Below are 19,136 nucleotides of genomic sequence, written 5' to 3' on the forward strand. Positions count from 1 at the left end.
AAAGAGAGGAGGTGATGGGGGTGAATTAGGGAGCCCGTGGTGCGAACTAAGGAGCGTATGGAGCTCCCAGTGGTGAAGGACTAAAGAAGAGGAAAACACGAGACGATGGGGAGCGAGCTGGTGCAGCCCCGAGGCGGTGCCACCCCGGGCCGGGCCGGGCGGGCGGCCCCATGTAAACAAAGGGGCGGGGTTTATGCGAATGGGCGTGGCCATGCAAATCACAGGGCAACATGGCGGCCGCCATGGAGGAGGTGAGCACGCGTGGGGCTGCGGGACCCCGGCGCCCCCGGCCCCGGTCCCACGGCCCCGCTCTCCCCAGGCGCCCCAGGACTCGCCGGAGCCCCAGGACTCGCCGGAGCCGGCGGCGCGGCAGCCGCGAGTGCGGGACACCCCCGAGGACATTTGTCTGGAGGCCACGGCCAACGCCATCGCGCTGCACCCGGCGCGGCCGCTGCTGGCCGCGGGGGACGTGGACGGCGACGTGTACCTGTGAGTGGGGCCGGGCTGGGGAGGGGTCCCGGCTCTGGGACCCGCTGGGGACCGCCGGCGGGGTTCCTGGCCGCCCGCGGGTCCCGGCGAGCACTCCCGGTGCCGGCAGGTACTCGTACTCCTGCACCGAGGGGGAGAACCGGCAGCTCTGGTCCTCGGGACATCACCTCAAGTCGTGCCGGGACGTGGCGTTCTCCCAGGACGGGCAGAGTGAGTGCGGGGGACGTGGGGCGGCAGCGGGGGACGCCGGGCGGGCGGGGGGCACTAACGCGGCTCTCCAGAGCTTTTCACTGTGTCCAAGGATAAGTCCATCCACATTCTGACAGCGGAGGAGGGACGGCTGGAAACGCGTTTCCCCAAGGCCCACGAGTAAGTGCACACAGCGGCTCATTCCGGGCAGAACGGCTGGGCATTGTCCCCTCCCCTCCCACGGCAGGGCACACAGCCCTGGGCCGGGCAGGGAGAGCCGTGACCGGGGGAACGTGGGGGGGGGGGTTCTCTGCAGATCGGCCCTCAACTGCGTCCTGCCCATCGACAACCACATCTTTGCCACGGGTGATGACGGCGGGGCAGTGAAGGTGTGGGACCTGCGCAGGGGCAGTGCCATCCTGGAGGCACGGCAGCAGGAGGAATACATCAGTGCCATGGCTGTGGATGGCAACGGGAAGATCCTACTGACAGCCAGGTACTGAAGGGGTTTCAGGGTTTTGAGGTCATGCTCCCTATGTCCGTCCATTCATGGCTGGAGTGCCCCGTGCCATGTCCCGTGCTCACAACGTGTCCCTTCCACCTGCCACAGTGGTGATGGCACCCTGGGCGTCTTCAACGTGAAGAGACGGCGCTTTGATCTGGTCTCGGAGCCGCAGAACGGGGACCTGACGTCTGTGGTGCTGATGAAGGTTGGCACTGCTCCCCAGCATGGAGCAGGATCCCATTGCCCCGTTCTTGCTCTGAGTTTTCTGTTTCCCTGCCCTCCCTCGTGCCTAGAGGGGGAGGAAGGTGGCTTGTGGCTCCAGCGAAGGCACCATCTACCTCTTCAACTGGGACGGCTTCGGGGCTGCCAGCGACCGCTTTGCGCTCAGGGCAGAGACCATTGACTGCATGGTGCCCATCACGGACAGCATCGTCTGCGTGGGCTCCCTGGACGGAGTCATCAGGTCAGGGGCTGCGGGGGGAGCCATGGCGTGAGGGGGAACGGAGAGGGATGGAAGGGCCTGGGATCAGAGCAGCTGTGGGGGGTTAGATGGGATGGGGAAGGGGTGGAATGAGGCGGGTGCGGGACGGGATGAGCCTTGCCCAGGACACAGGGCAGGAGGGCACACGGTCCCCGGGCGCTGCAGGCCCTCAGTGCCCCGTGCCGTACCCAGGGCCGTGAACGTGCTGCCGAACCGCGTGCTGGGCTGCGTGGGGCAGCACCTGGGCGAGCCCATCGAGCAGCTGGCCGTGGCCGCGGACGGGAAGCTCCTGGCCAGCAGCGGCCACGACCAGAAGGTGAAGTTCTGGGACGTGTCGTCGCTCGGGACGATGGTGGTCGATGATTACCGCCGGAAGAAGAAGAAGGGCGGGCCGCTGCGCGCCCTCAGCAGCAAGGCGCTGGGCAGCGGGGAGGATTTCTTCGCCGACCTGCGGGACGAGGCCGAGGCGGAGGCGGCGGAGGAGGGCGGCGACAGCGAGAGCGACAGCGACTGAGCGGGGCCGGGAGCTCCACCCCCCCGCCCCGGGGCTCTGCGCGTCCTCTCCCGGGGCGCAGCCAATCAGAGCCGCAGCCCCTGGGAGTGCCCGCCCAAGGGGCGTGGCATCGCGCAATGCTACCGCTGTCGGGGTGGGCAGAGCGCTGGCGTTCTGATTGGCTCCCAGGGCTGCCAGTCAAGCTGGGCTGTTGGCGCGGCCTTAAAGGGGCAGCGCGTGTCGGAGGAGTGGGGGCCCGTAGGGGGCGGTGGTAACGGGGGTCGGAGGCCCCGTGGGAGGAGCCGGGGGTGGCCCCGGGACGGGGGGACAGGCTGGGAATGGTGAGACTGAGGGTCCTGCCGGAGGGGCCTGAAGTGGGGGTCAGCGAGGGAGGTCCTTAGGGGTGGGGGAATATGGCTGGGGTGAGGGATACTGGGAGGGGTCCGTGACTGGGATCCGTGATGGATGGGGAGTGGCTCTGAGACGGGAGGGGGGGGACGGGGCTGGGGGCTCTGGGCAGGGGTTACCACTGAGGGCCCCTGGTGTGGGCACTGATAGGGTGAGGGGACAGAGCTGAGGGCCCCTGGGGGAGGGGTGATGGGGAGGGGGTTGTGAGTGAACATCCCTGGTGAAAGAGGGCTCCGATATGGGGGTCTCAGGTGGGGGATGTAGTGCTGGGAGGGGAGGGGGTAGTGCTGCGGTTTGCTGGGGTATTTGGGGGAGGCTGAGCTTTCCTCAGGAGGGGTGAGGGGGTGACATGGGGTCCTGGGGTGCCTGGCCAGGGCACACAAGTTCATCACTGTCCTGCCCTGCTGTCCCAGCAGGTCAATTACCCTTTGTTAATTAAGACTTTAGCTGTATTAGAAATAAACCCAGTGCCTTTCAGTTCCAAGCGCATTGTGCTAGTGGTTTGGCTCATCATGAGGCAAGGACTCCTGGTGTGCCCCAGGAGGGACAGACAGACTTCCAGGGAGTGCAAGAATTAAAGAGTGCACCAAAAGGCTCTTTGATGACCCTGGGGATCTCTAAAAGGAAGACGGATGGGATTTGGGTGCTGCCCAAGGGACTTTGCAGGTCCAGATGTGCATGACAGTGTGCCATGAGTGGGGAGGGGGAGAGGGACAGGGATCCCTCCTGGGATGGGCCATTCCCTGCGGATGAGCAGAGTGGGGCAGCAGCTGCAGGGCCTGGAACAGCATCAGACATGGCCAGACACTGCAGCCAAGGCCCCTGGAGGACACGCTGCACCTGCTGGGGAATGGGGAGGAGCTGGTGCAGTTCTGCCAGGATTTCTGCTCCTGGCTGTGGCTCACATCCCCAGGCCAATTCCCAGCACTGCCTGGGACCCCTTGGACCATTCACTGCAGATCCCAGGTGCTGCTGGCCCAGGAGTTTGTGTTGCCCCTGCTGGGGTGGGACTGGACATGGCCAGAGGCATTCCTGGAGCTGGAGCTGGCCCATCTACAAAACAGATACCTGGAGTCCCTGGAGATCATAAAGGGCTGTCTTGGTTTGAAAGACAGGTGTCTGCTAAGGAAGGCAGGAGCCTCCCTCAGAATGGTTATTGTTCCTTAGCAACACAAATGGGGGGGGAATTCCCCAAGACAGAGAAAAACGAAAGGAAAAACCTTAACCTCCAACAGGGTGCTACCAGATGTCCCAGAGGTCCACCAAAAGACACTGGGGAGGACATCAGGAGGTGCTCAGAGGAGCCTGAGGGGTATCAAAAGCTGGTCAGAAAGAGCCCAGTGAGCAGAAGACAACAAAGATTGGGGTGGCAGGGCATGTTGCTTCCCACACAATGGGCCCATCAGGCTCTGAGGGCTCCAAATGCCACCCTGTCCCTTCCCTTGCTTTTCCTGGTGTGTGGGGAGAGCACCGAGATGCCCTGGACAGGCAGGGAGCTGAGGATGCAGGAGAAAAAAAATGACATGACACAGCTGGTGCTTTCAAAACTCCTTGATCCCAAAAGAACAACATGAAGCCAGACTTCTCACTCGTGAGGAATAATTTATGGACAGCTGGGAACCCCACAGCTGCTTCCTCACTGTAAAAACAAGTTACAGGCACTGCTCTCTCCACACAGCAGCTCCATCAGCCCACACAACTGTAACCCCTGGGACACTCAACTGCACATGTCCCCAACATTTCCCACTCATTTTCCCCTGGGACACTCTCAACTGCAAATTGCACATGTCCCCAAGATTTCCCACTCATTTTCCCCTGGGACACTCAACTCCACATGTCCAAATATTTCCCACTCGTGAAGACTTCCACTCACAAGGAATCATTTATGGACAGCTGGGAATCCCACAGCTGCTTTCTCCCTGTACAAACACGTTACAGGCACTCCTCTTCACAGACAGCAGCTCCACCAGCCCGCAGCACTGTGACCACTGGGACACTCCTTACGTGTGGCCTTGTCCTCCCTGGAGGCTGTTCCTCAGGAACCAGGCTTGCCAGCGGAGGAATTCCCTCCGTCACACTGGCATCCAGTGCTGGTAGCCCCTCCCAAGAGCTGCAGCTTCTCCAGGATCTAACACAATAGAAATCAGCTTAACAGAAGCCAAACGTGGCAGGAAAACCAACAACTCAAAACTAGAACCAACTCAAGTGCTGCCTGGGGGCAGGGTGGCTGCCATGGACAAGGACAGCAGCCCTTATCCTCCAGAGCCAGCTCTCAAAACCGATGCCAACATGCTGAAGGAAAGCTGGAACTGTGCTGGGAGCCCAGCAGGGCTCAGGCTCAATCATGGCTCCAACAGCGGCTGCCTATGTCAGCTGGTACCCTGCTGTGGAGAGGGAAGCGTCAGGCCCTGCCCTCACCCCCCAAACCTCCTCCTCTTGCTTCCAAACAAATCCCACCCACAGGTGACACCCACCTCAGAGGTGACAGTGTTTCAGCCACCCTGGGTCCCTCCCTGCCCCATCCCTCCCTGCCCCAGAAGTGCCCCAGCTCCATACTCCCAGAAGACTCAAGAGTTTGGGAAAGGCGGGGAGTTGGCTGTGCAAGGACTCACCTAACACCCGGAGAAAGTGCAGGGCTGCCACCACCTTGGCCTTCTCCTGCTTGCTCTGGCCCTGCCTGTCCGGCGAGACCCACGTGAAGCCACTGACAGGCACATGGTACCCTGGGATCACCACCTGGTACCAGAATTTCTGCCACCCGTTGGGGTTCACCTGGACGCACTTGGTGATGAACAGGGGGGTCCTCAGGTGATGCTTCCAGCACACAGCGTTCAGGCACTCCAGCACATTCTGCAGCAACAGAGGCATGGCCGCCGGCCTGGGCACTGCCAGGCTCTTGCCCTCCTGTACACAGCTGGATGATGGCTCTTCCTCACAGAGCTGCAGCTTCTTCTTCAGCTGGGGGTCCAGCCAGTCCACCCTCACCCCTTCCTTCCTGAGCCTCAGGTTCCCTAGGAGACAGGAGATGCTCACCCACCCTCCGGCTCCATCCCATCTGTTAAAGTGACCTCTGGGATTTTAGGGGCAGCTTGGATTTAGGGCCAAGGTGAACAGATACTAAAGCCAAATTCTCCTCAGCTGTGGCAGAACTGGGTACAAACCAGGACTTTGGAGGTCCTGGTTGGATGTCTGGGAAGTGTGTCCCATCAGGGCATTGCAATCTTGGGATGGGGCTTAGGGGGATTGAGTAACTCCATCAGGAGTGTTTAAGGAACACTGAGGGGTTGGGCAGCTCCACTGGAAAGGTTTAATTACCTAGTTAATGTTCTGGATGCCCTGAACTGTTAGTGGTGATGTTCCTGCTCTGAGCAGGCAGCTTCCTGGAGACCTCCAGCAGCCCCTTCATCCCAAGCCCAGTAGGACTGCTGGAAATCAACTACACCAAGGGCAGCTGGCATCCCACAGGACACAGGGAGAGCACGGGGCATCTCAAGGCTGAAGTCACCTTGCAGCCAAGCCTGGAGGTGCTATACCCCAGGAAGAGCAGCCCAAGCAGCATCCCTCAGCACCACTCACCTTCCATCAGGGCTTTCTTGGCCAGGGCAGCAGCCTTGTGCGAGCTGTACTTTATCACAGCGAGCTTGGCCTGTCTGTGGCAGGGGCTGGTGTGCAGGGTGACGCTGCGGATCCCCTCGGTGACCATGCACAGCCTGGCCTCCAGCTCCTGCCGGCCCACCGAGGCGGGCAGGCCGCTGAGGACCAGCTCGTGCTTCTGCGTGCTCCAGCAGACCACGAGGGCGCAGCCGCGGCGCAGCGGGAAGCGGTGGAAGGTGGCGATGGCCCTCTGCGCGTCCTGCAGCGACGCGTACCTGGCGTAGGCGAAGCCGCGGTTGAGGCCGCTGAAGGTCATCATCAGGCGGAACTCGTAGAGCGTCCCCACGCTCTGGAACAGCGGGATCAGCGTGTTCTCGTAGATGTCCTGCGGCAGCCGAGCGATGTACACCTCGGTGCCGGGCGGCGGGGGGCCGCCCTCCCAGCCTGTGGGGACATGGTGACACGGTGACACAGTGCCAGCGGTGGGTGCCACCACCCTGCCAGGGCCCACAGCCCGGCTGCTCCCCTGCCGTACCTGGGGGGGGCCCTCCATAGTGCCTCTGCCCGTTGATCTGCACCAGCTCGATGCCTGTCTCCTTCTCCCAGGCCAGCAGGGCCATCTTACCGGCCTCGTTGATCCCGTTGCTCCACGACTGAAGGAGGAGATGATGGTGGTGATTGTGTGAGCAAAGAGCTTTCAGCCTCCCAGCTGGGAGCATCCCATCCCCATGAGGGAACTGTAAGATCCACTGCTGGCCAGCCTGTGGAGGGGCAAACGACCCCTCTGCTCTCAGGGAATCTCCCAACACTCCCATCACAAGGACTGTCCAAGCCTGCTCCACAGGACACAAAGCTCGGTAACTCTGTCAGAGCCCAAAATCAACAACAGTTTTCTACAAGGGCTTGGAAAGCCACAACACAGGCAGCAGCTGCATGGTGCTGCAGGAGGGAGCTGGAGCTCAGAGTCAAGGTGACCCATTGCATCATGACAGCTTTAAACTGAAAGACAGTGGGTTACATTGAATATTGGTAAGAAAATTCAAGAAATATCCTTGTGAGGCTGGCGAGGCACAGGCAGAGGTTGCCCAGAGCAGCTGTGGCTGCCCCATCCCTGCAAGTGTTCAAAACCAGATTGGATGGGGCTTGGAGCACTCTGGGATAGGGTAAGGTTGCCTGCCCGTACAGAAAAGATTAATATTAAAGAGAAACAAGAACTGACAATTGAACTGGAAAGCAGGAAAGCAGCTCAGTTATTACTGTCCTTGAAAACAGCACAGCTGAAGAGACAGTTACAGGAGGACAGAAAGGAAAACAAAAGTTGGAGGAAAAAGTTTAGCTAATGCTTATGCAGGCTCCAGGTGCTCCTGACATTGTGCAGATTAGAAAATTAACTGCATCTCCTGCAGACTGGCCAAACCCTTGGCCTTGTTATAAAACGAGATGAAATTTGAAAAGACCCAGCCTTTAATGAACAATTGGCCAGGAGTGTTACTAAAATTTTAAAACAGGGAAATCCCCACCTGTGCAACACTAATTGCATGCATTTTTGGTATCACCACGAAATTCACTCCATCCCACATCTCATTAATATGGGTGAGATGTGGGATGGAGTAATTTTCATGGTGACACCAAGAATTCTACGTGTAATGTCAGACTAATTGACCATTCCCAAGAACCAGGATTTACAGGTTGCCCACCGAGAAAACAAAGGTGGAAAGAATGATATAATCAAGCATTATTTTCAAGAATTCCAAAAATAGCCATTCTCCTCCTCGGGGGCAAAAGAAACCCCTGACTAAAGTTAGTAAAAAAAAATTAAAAGCTGTGTAATTTCCAACAGGAGCAGTCCGGGGTCACGATCCTGTTACAGAAGGACGGGGTTTTATCGAGCATGGCAACTAAATGTAACTTGCTTCAAACCGGCCCTGATCAAAGGTACCTTCACTATTTAGTTCGACTGCAATTCTGGAGACAGAACAGAGACGTTCTGAATGGGAAAAGGGAGTTTTTTTCTCTAGTCCAGCAGTAAAACCAGTTCACATTTTCCGTATAAGTGGCTACAAATGGGCCAAAAAGGCAGAATTTAACGGGTTTTCCACACCCCATATTGCCCCAGTCAAACTGGCACAGAGTGGGCTAATGGAAAAGAATGGGCCGATTGGGAAAGAGCCCGAAGGTACATAAGATTGACAGGGGGATAACCGCTGAAGCGCTGAGCATTTTATGCAACTCCTTTTATGAATGAGAAGCTCATCCAAAGAATAAGGTGCTCCACCTTCCATTCAAGGGGAACACCTGACAGCTTCACAATCAGGACAACCTGTTTCGGCAAAAGTAATGCAAATTAAAACTGCCTGTGACTGACTAAACCTCCGGGCACAGTTACTTGGGAAACTACGGATAGCAGTGGCACAAAACACAGAATTAGTGCACACTGGCTTTTCCAGGTTTTTAATGGGATATAATCCGTCCAGGCAAACCCCGCCGAGACTCATATTATTTTACTTTTTCAGAAAATTATACTGGAAATGATGCCAGCACGTCTCTACTGAAAAACAAGTTATCCATTGAAGGACTGCTTATTCTCCTCACAGAAGGAATCAGCATCAAAATGAACCAGACTGAGCACATAAATCACCAAACCTGAGTCGCTGGATGGAAACCTTCACTTTTCCATCTGTAATGGTCACTGGTAATGGCTGTAGCCATGCTTAAGCCTGAATGCATTTCAATGATCATTCCTAATGAATAAGCCGCAATTGCACAAATTTACAAGCTCAGCCTAATAACATGAATTTGGCAGAGGGAAACATAACCGTAATATGCGAAACAACTTTCAGCCAAAAAGGGGGAATTTTTTTTAGTCAGCTTCCAATATTGACACAAAACACGAAAGGGAAGTTTTAGTGGAGATATAATGTATCAACAACTGTAAATGGGTAATACATACTGGCAGAATAAAAAAAAAAATTAAACTTCACAATGCATTCCACTACCTCCCAGGCTCCTGATAAGATCGGTGAAATCTTATCTGCACAAACTGTCCCTGCGCACGGCGTGGACAGGACTGCGCGGCCGGACCCCGACTCCTCCAAAACCATCAGGGGGAGAGTGAGAGCTATCCCGGGACACAACTGGGAGTACCGTGGATGCTGGACTCGTAGCAAACCAAATAAACCCAGTAACAAGTGATCTATGCCAATTAAAAGATCCACGACGAGCTTCCTTATCAGCATGAGGACCTATCTAAAGACCCTTATCGGACACCTCCGCGGGAAAGGATCGAGGTAAAAGCTCACCAGCCGATAGTGAGTGCCAGCAGGTGCGAGCACCCCTCCACCCCCGAGGGATTTCTTCCTTCATCAAGACTTAAAACCCAGTTAGCACGAGGCGGGACCCTCGCCGGGGAAGCACGCGCTCCAAGCGGGATAAAGCCCAGCCCCACTCCCTCCTCAGCGCCTCGTGGCCCTCGTGGCCCGGGCTCTCGCGGGGCTCCCAGCCCAGGGAACCGGCCCGAGGGCTGCCTGGGCTGCGTGGAGAGCAGGACTCGGCTCTCCTCGCACAGCCCTCGGCGCTAACGGGGGTCCCCGGCTCACCCCGGGGGAGCGGCGCTGGGACCGGCACCGGGAGCATCCCTGCCCGCGTTCCGGGGCTCCCCGAGCCGGGCCGTGCCCGCAGCGCCGCTCCCCCGCCGCCCCGACAGCGCCCACCTTCTCGTCCATCGCCCCCGTTGCCCCCGCTCCTGCCGTCCGTGCCCTCCTCGCCTGCCAGACGTTCTCGCTGTGCGGGCCGGGGGAGGAAAAGCCCCGGCACCGCCCCCCGCGCCGCTCCACCCCGCCCGACCCCGCGGCAGCACCGCCCGCCCCGTCGGGCTCCGGCCCGGCTGTGCCCCTGCTTGACCTTGCCCGCTGGTGCAAGGCAGGGCAGGCGCAGGGAGGGCAAGGAGTTGCTCGAAGACGTACAGCAGCACCACCAAACTCTCGTTAACAGAAGCGTCAAGGTTGGAAGGGACCCTCAAGACCGTCTAGTCCAGTCATCAGTGCAATTAGACCTCAGATACGGACGTCCCGAAAAGATACGCCGGGTCTGAAACTATTCATACTTGCAGAGCTGGAAGGCTTTGTGCTGCTTTTTCTAATACCTGCTAACAAAGGCGATTTTTTTTTTTTTTTTGGGGGGGGGCGGTTCAGAAACATCTACTGAAAGAAAGAAATCCTTCAAACAGTGTCTGATGCACAGGAGAGTGCCCTGGCCTAAATCTCCACTGTGTGACCCAGTGCACCTGTGTCAGAGACTGAAATGGTCATGGAGTCAACGACTCTCCATTTTGTGGAGGCACCTGGGGCTCTGCTGGCGCCGGTTCAGGGTCAGGAGCGGACTTTTTGAGGGCGTGGTGGCGAAATCTGACCTGCAGGAGACAGACGGGGTCCACACAGCGCCAGAGGCTCCGGGGTTTGATGCAGGGAAGGCCAGACAGACCGCGGTGCTTGTTTTCATGGCAGTGTCCTCCCCCTGCCCCAAGGAAGGGTGACATTCACACCGGGCATTCACCCACTCGGGGCTGAAAGCTTTTGTCCCTTCTGATGGGGCATCACTGGCTCAGCTCTGCTCAAGGAGAGACAAGGGTCATGACTTAAAGGGGTCACAAACCATCCAAGACCCTTCAGACAGTGCAAAACTGCCTCCCCACGAGGAACCAACCTGTTCCATCTAAACCTAAACGTGTATTAACCCACGGATCCCAGTGTTCCTTGGTAGGGGATCTTTCCCCTACCCCTGATAGATCAAGATTATGGCCATCACAGACCAGCAGCCATCAAAATTACATCAATCAAGTCTAGTTACTGGATCCACAGGTGGTGAGAGCTTCAGCTCTGCTTTCCACTGCTTCTAAATAGTTCTAAAATAGGCCTTACATATTTTTATTTACAAACACCACTCATTCAGTGCCATTTTACCTCTAATGCTCCCCAGTGGATCTATTAACAAGAACTCTAGTTACTCCTGCTGTGGCAGCTCAGCACTTCTGGCACAGGAATGCAGCCCCTCTGTTCCAAAGAACAATTCCAAACCCTCCATAGCACTGTCACTTGCCAGGCTATACTCACTTATTCCATAAGGTCCCAAAGCAGCACCATAAGATCTTGCAGGTCCAGATAATGACCAGTATCTCACAAAACTGTGGGAAGAGGAAAAAAAACCCAACAAACTATAAACCTTGAAATACAGACACACACAAAAAATCATATCAAAGAAATAGAAATTGAACACAAAATTATAATTATTGAAAAAAAGTTTTAACAGTTTTGGTTTTTCTGCTTAGGAAAGAAGAAATAGCTTGTCCAGCCAGTCTGCCTCGAGCTGTACTTTCCATTTCTAAAGATGAACTGCTTGGCTGTACCACTGTCTCCCTAAAAATCCAAGAGCAAGTAGAAAGGGAAGTTAATGATTCATATCCACTGTTGGGGGGTTAGGGTTCTTTCTTTTTGTTCCTTTTTACTTACAGAACTTTTTTCCCATAAGTAGCTAAGAAACGCAATGGGTACTTAAGAAACCAAAGAAGTTATCGAGCTCAGGAGGAGGGCATGGGGTGCACTTCTCTGATCTGGGGGCTCCTCTCCCAGGGGACAGAGATACCACGAGGATTGGGCAGGTCAAGGCCGGGGCTGGGGCAGCTGCAGGCTCACTCTCTCTGTCCCTGAGGAGGAGAACAGCTGTCCCTGCTGCTCCAGGAAGGGAATTCGCTGCTGCTTCTGGAGCCCAGCCCAGAGCTGCTGCTCCTGTGGGGTGAGCCTCTGCTCCTGAGAGCAGCCACTGAACTGGGGCCTTATTAACACCTACCTCACTAAAGAGGGACTCATGACCGCCTGCTGGAGTGCCTGGGGTCCTGAGCTCACCTCTCCCTGCCCTGCTGGGAGCCAGGTCACGCTGTCCTGTCCCTGCTGCTCCTTCAGCCCTGCTCTGACCTTTTGTATCCTTGCACCCCCGGCCTGCCGAGACCTCCAGCCACAGCTCCAGAGCTCCTGATACACCTCACCCACCAGCCGGGGATTTCTGCTCATTCCTGCCATTCCAGCTCGGTGTTCTCACAGTGGTGCTGGGGCAGGGGGCTCGGCTGCCCCAGGGTGTGTGGAGGTTTTCCCCCAGCCCTCCTGCCTGCCGAGCCGCCATTGCTGTGTGTCCCCTGAGCCTGCGCCACAGCGCCCCGTGCCCCGCCCCGCCCGGAGCCACCAGCGCCCCCGCTGGCCGGGAGCGGAACTGCGCCGGGGGAGCTGCCCAGGGCCAGGGGGGCACTGCTTTGTGTCTGTTCACTGTCAGTGCTGGAGTGGTTGTTGTTTCTTTGCTTTGTTATACACACTTGTACAGAACTGTCATTCCTATTCTCATATCTTTGCCTCAGAGCCCACTTAATTTCAAAATTATAATAATTTGGAGGGAAGGGGTTTACATTTCCCATTCCAAGGGAGGCTCCTGACTTCCTTAGCAGACACCTGTCTTTTCAAACCAAGACATCCACAAGGAAAAAAATCCACTAGTGATCCAAATTCATAAAGACACAACAGAACACTACTGAACTCGTCTCTGCTCACTCAAGTACCTGCAAATGAAAATCCTTTTTAGCAATGTGCTTAATTGTGCAGTGGTGCTATAAAATGTAAATAGGCTTCCTAATATTTTAAGTAGAAAAATGACTGATTTATTCCAAAGAATTAGTAACTCATACCCACCTCTAGCTAACGTCAGCTTGCTTTTCCGAAATGCATCTCAGCAAGCCAAAGTGTTGCCACTAGATGGCAAAATGAGACTGAATCTTCTCTCCTACAAAATCTCAAATTTTATTTGCTGGATAGAGATATTAGAGAAAAACGTTAATATATTTTTATCCATTTTAATCCTCTGGCATTCATCTAGAAAACAGTAGTTGCAGATATTCTATTATGTGAATGGAAAGGTATGATGAAGATGCTACTCTGCTGTTACTTTAATCCACATCTCAGAGAAAAGCCCTGACAGATCAGGACTGCTCCAATGGACAAGTACGTTTGGCCTCTGCTGGCCCTCCTTCATTATGAACTAGGGGCTAAAAAGAATTGTCTTAAGTCCACTCATAGTACAATACATGTGTACAATTTTAAATATGTGCAAAATGCTTCTTTATAAGAAAAAGTGCCTCTTATGAATACACTATAATTTGAGCATGACAATGAAAAGTTGAAAAGCATGGGGTGTTCAACAATTCAGCTCCTTGGAAACTCTAAGCCAGTCATAGAGAGGAACATAAAGATTGAAAACAAAACTAACATTAAAAGCAAAACTATACCCAAGATGATGTTGACTAGCAGCAGTTTTCTCCGAGTCACCTGTGTATTTTCTGGTCTGTGAAATACACTCTTGGAAACTTTCAGGACTGACAAAGTCTTTTCCTGAGAAGGTCTGAAATGAGTACATGTCAGTCAAAAAGCTGTAGAAGCTTTTTTATTTTTCACAGCATTGCCAAATCACAAGTGCTTTTCTTACTGGTGGGCAAGCTGAAATATTTAGAGAATTGGAAATCTTTTAGGATCAGAATCCAGTTCTGAGTTGGTGTATAGACAGGAACACTGCAACTGCAACAATGACCAAAATCTCATGTTGGCAACCAGTTTACAGTACAAACTCTGCAAGTTACTGTAAAGATACAAAGTAGCTTTGTTTACATTAAAAAACAACTGCCTGACTGATTAAAAGATCACTGAGAAACAATGTCAGAGCCAATAAGCTGCTCATGGGTGTCAACAGTTAATTTGATTAAAATAGCAAAATAGGTTGAATTAAAATAATCATCATATCTTTAGCTGTCAGAATAGTTGGATAGACTTGGAATACTGCTGTTTAAAAAATGCAAATGAAACAAAAATAATATTTTTTGTTCCGGCATTATTACTGATAGAGAACAATTCTGATTTTTTTTAATAAACCAGAAAAAACAAAACAAAACAAAAAAAACCAAAAACAAACAAACAAACAAACAAAAAAAAAACCCCAAAACAAAACAAAACAAAACCCAAAAGAGGACAAAGCAAATGGAAAGCCTGCTGTGGAAGCACTGAATGGGAATACCTCAGGCTTCAGCTCCATCCAGGGACAGCAGCTCCCACAGGCCGTAGTTTGCAGTGGAGCTGGGAGGTTCCCCAGCACAGCCCAGTCCTGCAGTGGTGCAGAGGGGACAGGAGGGGCAGGGATGGGGTGGGAGCCAGAGCAGGAGCTGTAACAGCCAGAGGAAGCTGGGCTGCTGGAAAAAACCTTTGGGGGTCCCTTGAGCCTTGCCAAGGCCTTGGCAGCTCCTTGCCAAAGCCAAGGCCTTGGCAGCTCCTCCTGGGCAGCAGGCTGGCCTGGAGCTGGGGGAGGAAATCTGCTTTTTGACAGCACAGGTGGAAAGGGTTTGAGCAGTTAGCCCAGACTAAAGGGTGTGGTTTTAACTCGCTTCATCTTTCCCTTAAGCTCCAATGGCTCTGTCAAACTGGCGACCTGAGGTACAAAACAAGCATGTTCACTGGCAGAGTTCTGGAAGTACCTGGAAGACACTGTTAGTATAGAAGGGTCATGTCCAAAACAGAACATCACTTCCAGGTGTCCTTTTGGCCCCTTCTGTGTCACAGTACAGCTGATCCTGTTTGGCAGCTCCTGAGCTGAGCTGCTGAACTGCACTGAGCAGCCCAAATACTGGAGGAGAGTTCTTCAGTCCCCAATTCCTCCTTCTCAAGCTTGCAGCAGCTTTTCTTGCTAGCAGAGCCCTTCACAGGACTGCTATCCCCCAAACTCACAAAGTTTATCTCCTTTTTTCCTTCCCTCATCTCCAACTTCTCTTTCTCAGACTCAGCAAATATTTTTTTCAGTCTTTCCTCTGTAGATGGCTCTCATGAAATCTCCTAAGTGTTCTCTGCATTTGTTTGCAGCATTTCTGGACAAACCAGACACATTATGTCACTTATGACCCAAACAGAGTGGAATAAAATATGTACCTGAGCAAACTGCTCTTGTTAGAATATCTCTAAGTACTTTCCCCATTTTTTACAGAACTTTAGTAGGTATTTGATTGTCTTTGGTTTCTGAGTAGAGTCCAGCTGCACTCTACAGTGGCTGTGTTTCAGGATTTCAGGCTGTTATAAATGCAATGGCAAAATATCAGATAAATAAAAGACAATTTATTAATAACACAATATCGAACACCAGAAAAATGAGAAAACCACAAAAATAGGAAAATGTCAGCGCCGCGCTGGGTGGATAGGGCTCCGCACCGGTGTACAAGACTCCCAAATCCACGCCGGTGCAGCTTTCAGTCCAACGTTTTATAGGGTTTTTCTGCCCTTAGGCAGTCCAGGTGTCCAGGATGGGCTGAATAGTCCGAATTTCTTTTTGATGGCCTTCCCAGATCTTGTCAAGTCCCATTGTTTCATTCCGGGAAAGCTCTTTTCTTATGTCAATTTCACGGGTCAGTCTTATGCTGATTTCATTTTGCTTGTTGCTCCAGAGAGTTGATGAGATCGGCATCGTCGTCAAGAAGGAATTTCTCCTTGCATTGGCGAGGAAGTGATTCTTATCAAGGTTGGCCAGTGTCTTTGTCTAGTCTGATGATTTTCGTCCTGTCTTTGCAACTGAGATTGGCAGGCTGGGGGGGAAACGATTAGCCTTCTACTGGATTTCACAATTTTTATTAACATTATTCCCATTACACATCGGATTATTATTTTATACACGAATTTTTACCCTAAATTTATCACAAGGCCTTTTGGAATTGCCTAAACTCCATCTTGCCACCTGCTCAGAGTAACACAATTCACTGGCAATGGAAAAAATGCTTCTTCAAGTACATATATTTTTTTTCCATCCAGGAAAATCTTTGCTGAGGGTTGAGTTCCTATAGAGAAACTTTTTTGTTGTTGTTTGCTTTGTGTGAAATTGGATTTGAAGCCAGTGTCTCAGACACAGTTTTATTCAAGCCATACAGTCCAGAGGCAGGTAGGTTGGTGTGATAAATTTGGGGTAAAAATTCGTTTATGAAATAATAATCCAATGTATAATAAGAACAATGTTAATAAAATGTAAAATCCAGTAGGAAGCAAACCGTTCCCCCCCTCAGCCGGCCGGCTTCAGTTGCAAAGACAGGACAATAATCATCAGATTAGACAAAGACTCTAGCCAGCCTCGATAAGAATCACTTCCTCGCCACTGCAAGGAGAAATTCCTTCTTGACGATGATGCAGATTTCATCAACTCCCTGGCTGACAAGATCCGGGAAGGTCATCGAAAATAAATTCGGACTATTCAGCCCATCCTGGACACCTGGACTGCCTAAGGGTAGAAAAATCCTATAAAATGGTGGACTGAAAGCTGCACCGGCGTGGATTTGGGCGTCTTGTACCCTGGTGTGCAGACCCCTATCCACCTGGCGCAGCGCTGATATTTTCCTATTTTGTGGCTTTCTCATTTTGCTGGTGTTCGATATTGTGTTATTAATAAATTGTCTTTTATTAATCCGATATTTGCCATTGCATTTATAACAGTTGGTTAGTATTTACCTCAGCTGCTGCTGTTCCCATTAAAGTGTCGTATTCAGGGTCCAACCCTCCCTGCTCTTGTACCTGGCAGTCACCAGTGTGGGGCTGGGTGGGGAGCAAGCCTCGAGGTTCCATCCCTGCAAATTGTTTTTTCAAATTGGCCTAGATGTTAATGTGGATATCCTGGTACTTTCCCCAGGGGGGGAGATTTACACCTGAGCCAGGTGTGGAAGGGAGGATATTGACATGGTAAAAAAGCATTATCCCACCTCACAGGGTCTGCTTCCCTTATCTCCCTTGTCTGGCTCTAAACCCAGCTCATTGCTAAGCAAAGGTGAGTTTGTTGTGCTCGTCCTCCCAAGGCGGGTGATGACAATATCTGAAATTTCAGAAAATATCTGAACCCCCTCAGCACCAGGGCTGTTCTTATGACCAGAGGTATGTCCACCACACATCCAAAACCTCTCCTTCCCCTCAGTCTGGCTCCGCAAAGCACCAAATTAATGCTGACATCTCAGTCTCACAGTCACAGGTCGGTAATACAGCCTGGGAATGGGGCAGGTCATGTTAAAAGGGGAACTATAGGCTGTCTAGGGTAAAAACTTCAGGGTAAAAAGGAAGAGCCTACCCTGGTCTTTTAAAAACAAAGTTGGGCAGGACTAACATAAACTGCTTCATAAAAATCCACTTCACTTTGGGAGTGAGGTGAACATGAAGATGAAATTCTTACACGGTTTGAACTTTTTTTTTGTTTGGCTCTAGGGATATGGACACGTAACCTGAGTTACTCTAGAAGAATAAAGCCTTCTGAAAGTAGTTCAAAGTAAGGCCTTGACTCCACTTAAAACAGGGACAGAAGATCACCAGAGAGGTGAGAGAAAATGGAAAACGTTGCTGCTCTTTGAAGGCAGCAGAACGTCAGCAGTGTGAATTTCCTCCCTGTATAACCTAAAATGGTTTGAATCTCACATTTTCAAACATCAGTCACCAGACCATCACTGAATCAGAATGAATGCACCATTGGCAGCTGTTACTGAGGAGACACTTCTTTTGTGTGAAGGTTGTGTCACTGCAGGCTATAAAGCACCTATGAAACACTTAGTTCTTTAAAGTTTTTTTAGACTTTTTTTAAAAAGTCTCAATGGAAAGATATGCACCTGATAATAGCAGTAAAATCAGTGTTCCTCAGCTTTTGAAAATCTAAGAGCTTAAAATTCATCTCATGAATATACTCATGCCAGCTGCTGTAGGAATATATCTGAAAATTCAAATATAGAAAACAGAAAGTGGTGTTTCCTCAGAAAGCCTCACTGGGGCACCATATCCAATGTGTTTATAATGTCACAAAAGAAGTTGTAGAGAAAGACAGAGCTCAAGTTCATGTGCAGCTGGGTTTTGCAAAAAATGCATGAAATCTGCACGTAGCTATGATGTACTCTGTGCCACAGACAGGATGCAAGCAAACAATAATAGATATATGTGTCAGAATCTCTGTGTTAGCTGCTCTTGGGACTGGGAGAGCTGCTTTAGAGGTGACTGATTTCCTCTTAGCATCAGAATAAATGATACTGTAATTCTCCTATGACACCACCAGTATAAATTTTGACCAGACTAATTAGTTTCATATTAGCACAAATAAGAAGTAACACAATTGCAATTAGATCTGCTACACTGGGTTTGGGATAGAAACCAGATTAGAAGGCAATGAAACACATCTTAGAAAAAGCAATTAGAAATTTAACACAGGCTTCTTCCTGTCTCCCTGTAAAATTCAGGGGTGTGATGGGATGTCTGAGGTGTAGTTATGTAACTTCCCCTTTACCCCTGCTGACAATGCACCAGCAAAGCAACTTTTCCTTTGGGGATTCTTTGTCACCAGTTCTTTTAGTCCTATTTCATCCCCAGCTGAAATAGGGTGATAATATTTCTGTGATAATGTCAGGACATGCCTCAGATGATTCACACAGGTAATTTCAAGTAAGAACCCAGAAAACACAGCTGTAGCATGTATTTGATAAATGCTTACTCTGCTTAGAACAGCTGTGACAGCAATTTAATTTCAGAGTTTTAAATACCATGCTGCCATCATTTACCAGAACTTCTCCAGAAAACAGTAAGCCATTCTAAATCAGACTCAGGATTTCTAAAGGAAAGCTCTTACTGTGAAGACTTGTAGGTTTGATCTCAAATACATGCACTCATATGCAACAGACCTGCAGATTGCAGACACAAGGTTAGGAGGTCGTCAATGACTGGAGACAAGAGGCATTTCATTTCTCCATAAAAAGAAGAGGAACATCCTTCCCAGTGCTTCAGAACTATACACCTATTTTTACTAGTCCAGGAAGGTCAGAAATTACCACCTTTTGTACAGTCTAAGGGAGGACTGAGCCCAAGGATTAATACCAGCACAGCTTTGGGAAGAGGTTCCACAACAAA

General features: G+C 51.7%; 2 protein-coding genes across 4 annotated transcripts; one reads left to right on the forward strand and one right to left on the reverse strand.

Moving 5' to 3' along the window:
* Nucleotides 1–199: 199 nt before the first annotated feature.
* Nucleotides 200–3,030, forward strand: WDR55 (WD repeat domain 55; the record flags this gene model as incomplete). The annotated part of the gene is made up of 7 exons (XM_083871512.1): nucleotides 200–489; nucleotides 599–699; nucleotides 771–858; nucleotides 995–1,174; nucleotides 1,289–1,388; nucleotides 1,477–1,646; nucleotides 1,857–3,030. 7 exons carry the CDS (start codon nucleotides 200–202, stop codon nucleotides 2,176–2,178), a joined length of 1,251 nt encoding a protein of 416 aa, XP_083727638.1. The 3' UTR covers nucleotides 2,179–3,030.
* Nucleotides 3,031–4,205: 1,175 nt separating this feature from the next.
* DND1 (DND microRNA-mediated repression inhibitor 1) lies at nucleotides 4,206–12,318 on the reverse strand. Of its 3 annotated transcripts, XR_014591129.1 has the most exons (8): nucleotides 12,057–12,318; nucleotides 11,268–11,338; nucleotides 10,568–10,764; nucleotides 6,695–6,812; nucleotides 6,142–6,603; nucleotides 5,178–5,576; nucleotides 4,388–4,949; nucleotides 4,206–4,330 (listed from the first exon to the last, which is right to left on the reverse strand). XR_014591129.1 is itself a non-coding variant. In XM_083871442.1 (7 exons), exons 3-7 carry the CDS (start codon nucleotides 10,691–10,693, stop codon nucleotides 4,930–4,932), a joined length of 1,122 nt encoding a protein of 373 aa, XP_083727568.1. In that variant the 5' UTR covers nucleotides 10,694–10,764; nucleotides 11,268–11,338; nucleotides 12,057–12,318; the 3' UTR covers nucleotides 4,206–4,929. The 3 variants fall into 3 exon arrangements, 2 of the variants coding, with proteins under 2 accessions (XP_083727568.1, XP_083727567.1); XM_083871442.1 differs by having other exon boundaries at nucleotides 4,206–4,946; XM_083871441.1 differs by having other exon boundaries at nucleotides 4,206–4,949.
* Between the last annotated feature and the right edge of the window lie 6,818 nt (nucleotides 12,319–19,136).

Source organism: Zosterops lateralis (assembly GCF_965231275.1).
Source record: "Zosterops lateralis genome assembly, chromosome: 14".
NCBI lineage: Eukaryota > Metazoa > Chordata > Aves > Passeriformes > Zosteropidae > Zosterops > Zosterops lateralis.

Bases quoted from the DNA above. Each gene is read 5' to 3' on its own strand.
- DND1 (XM_083871441.1), bottom strand. From the start codon at position 10,693: ATGTCACCCTTCCTTGGGGCAGGGGGAGGACACTGCCATGAAAACAAG. The intron at 6,813-10,567 runs GTCAGATTTCGC...CTCCTCCTTCAG, and splicing joins ACCCCGTCTGTCTCCTGCAG to TCGTGGAGCAACGGGATCAA. The intron at 5,577-6,141 runs GTGAGTGGTGCT...CCTGTCTCCTAG, and splicing joins CAAGAAAGCCCTGATGGAAG to GGAACCTGAGGCTCAGGAAG.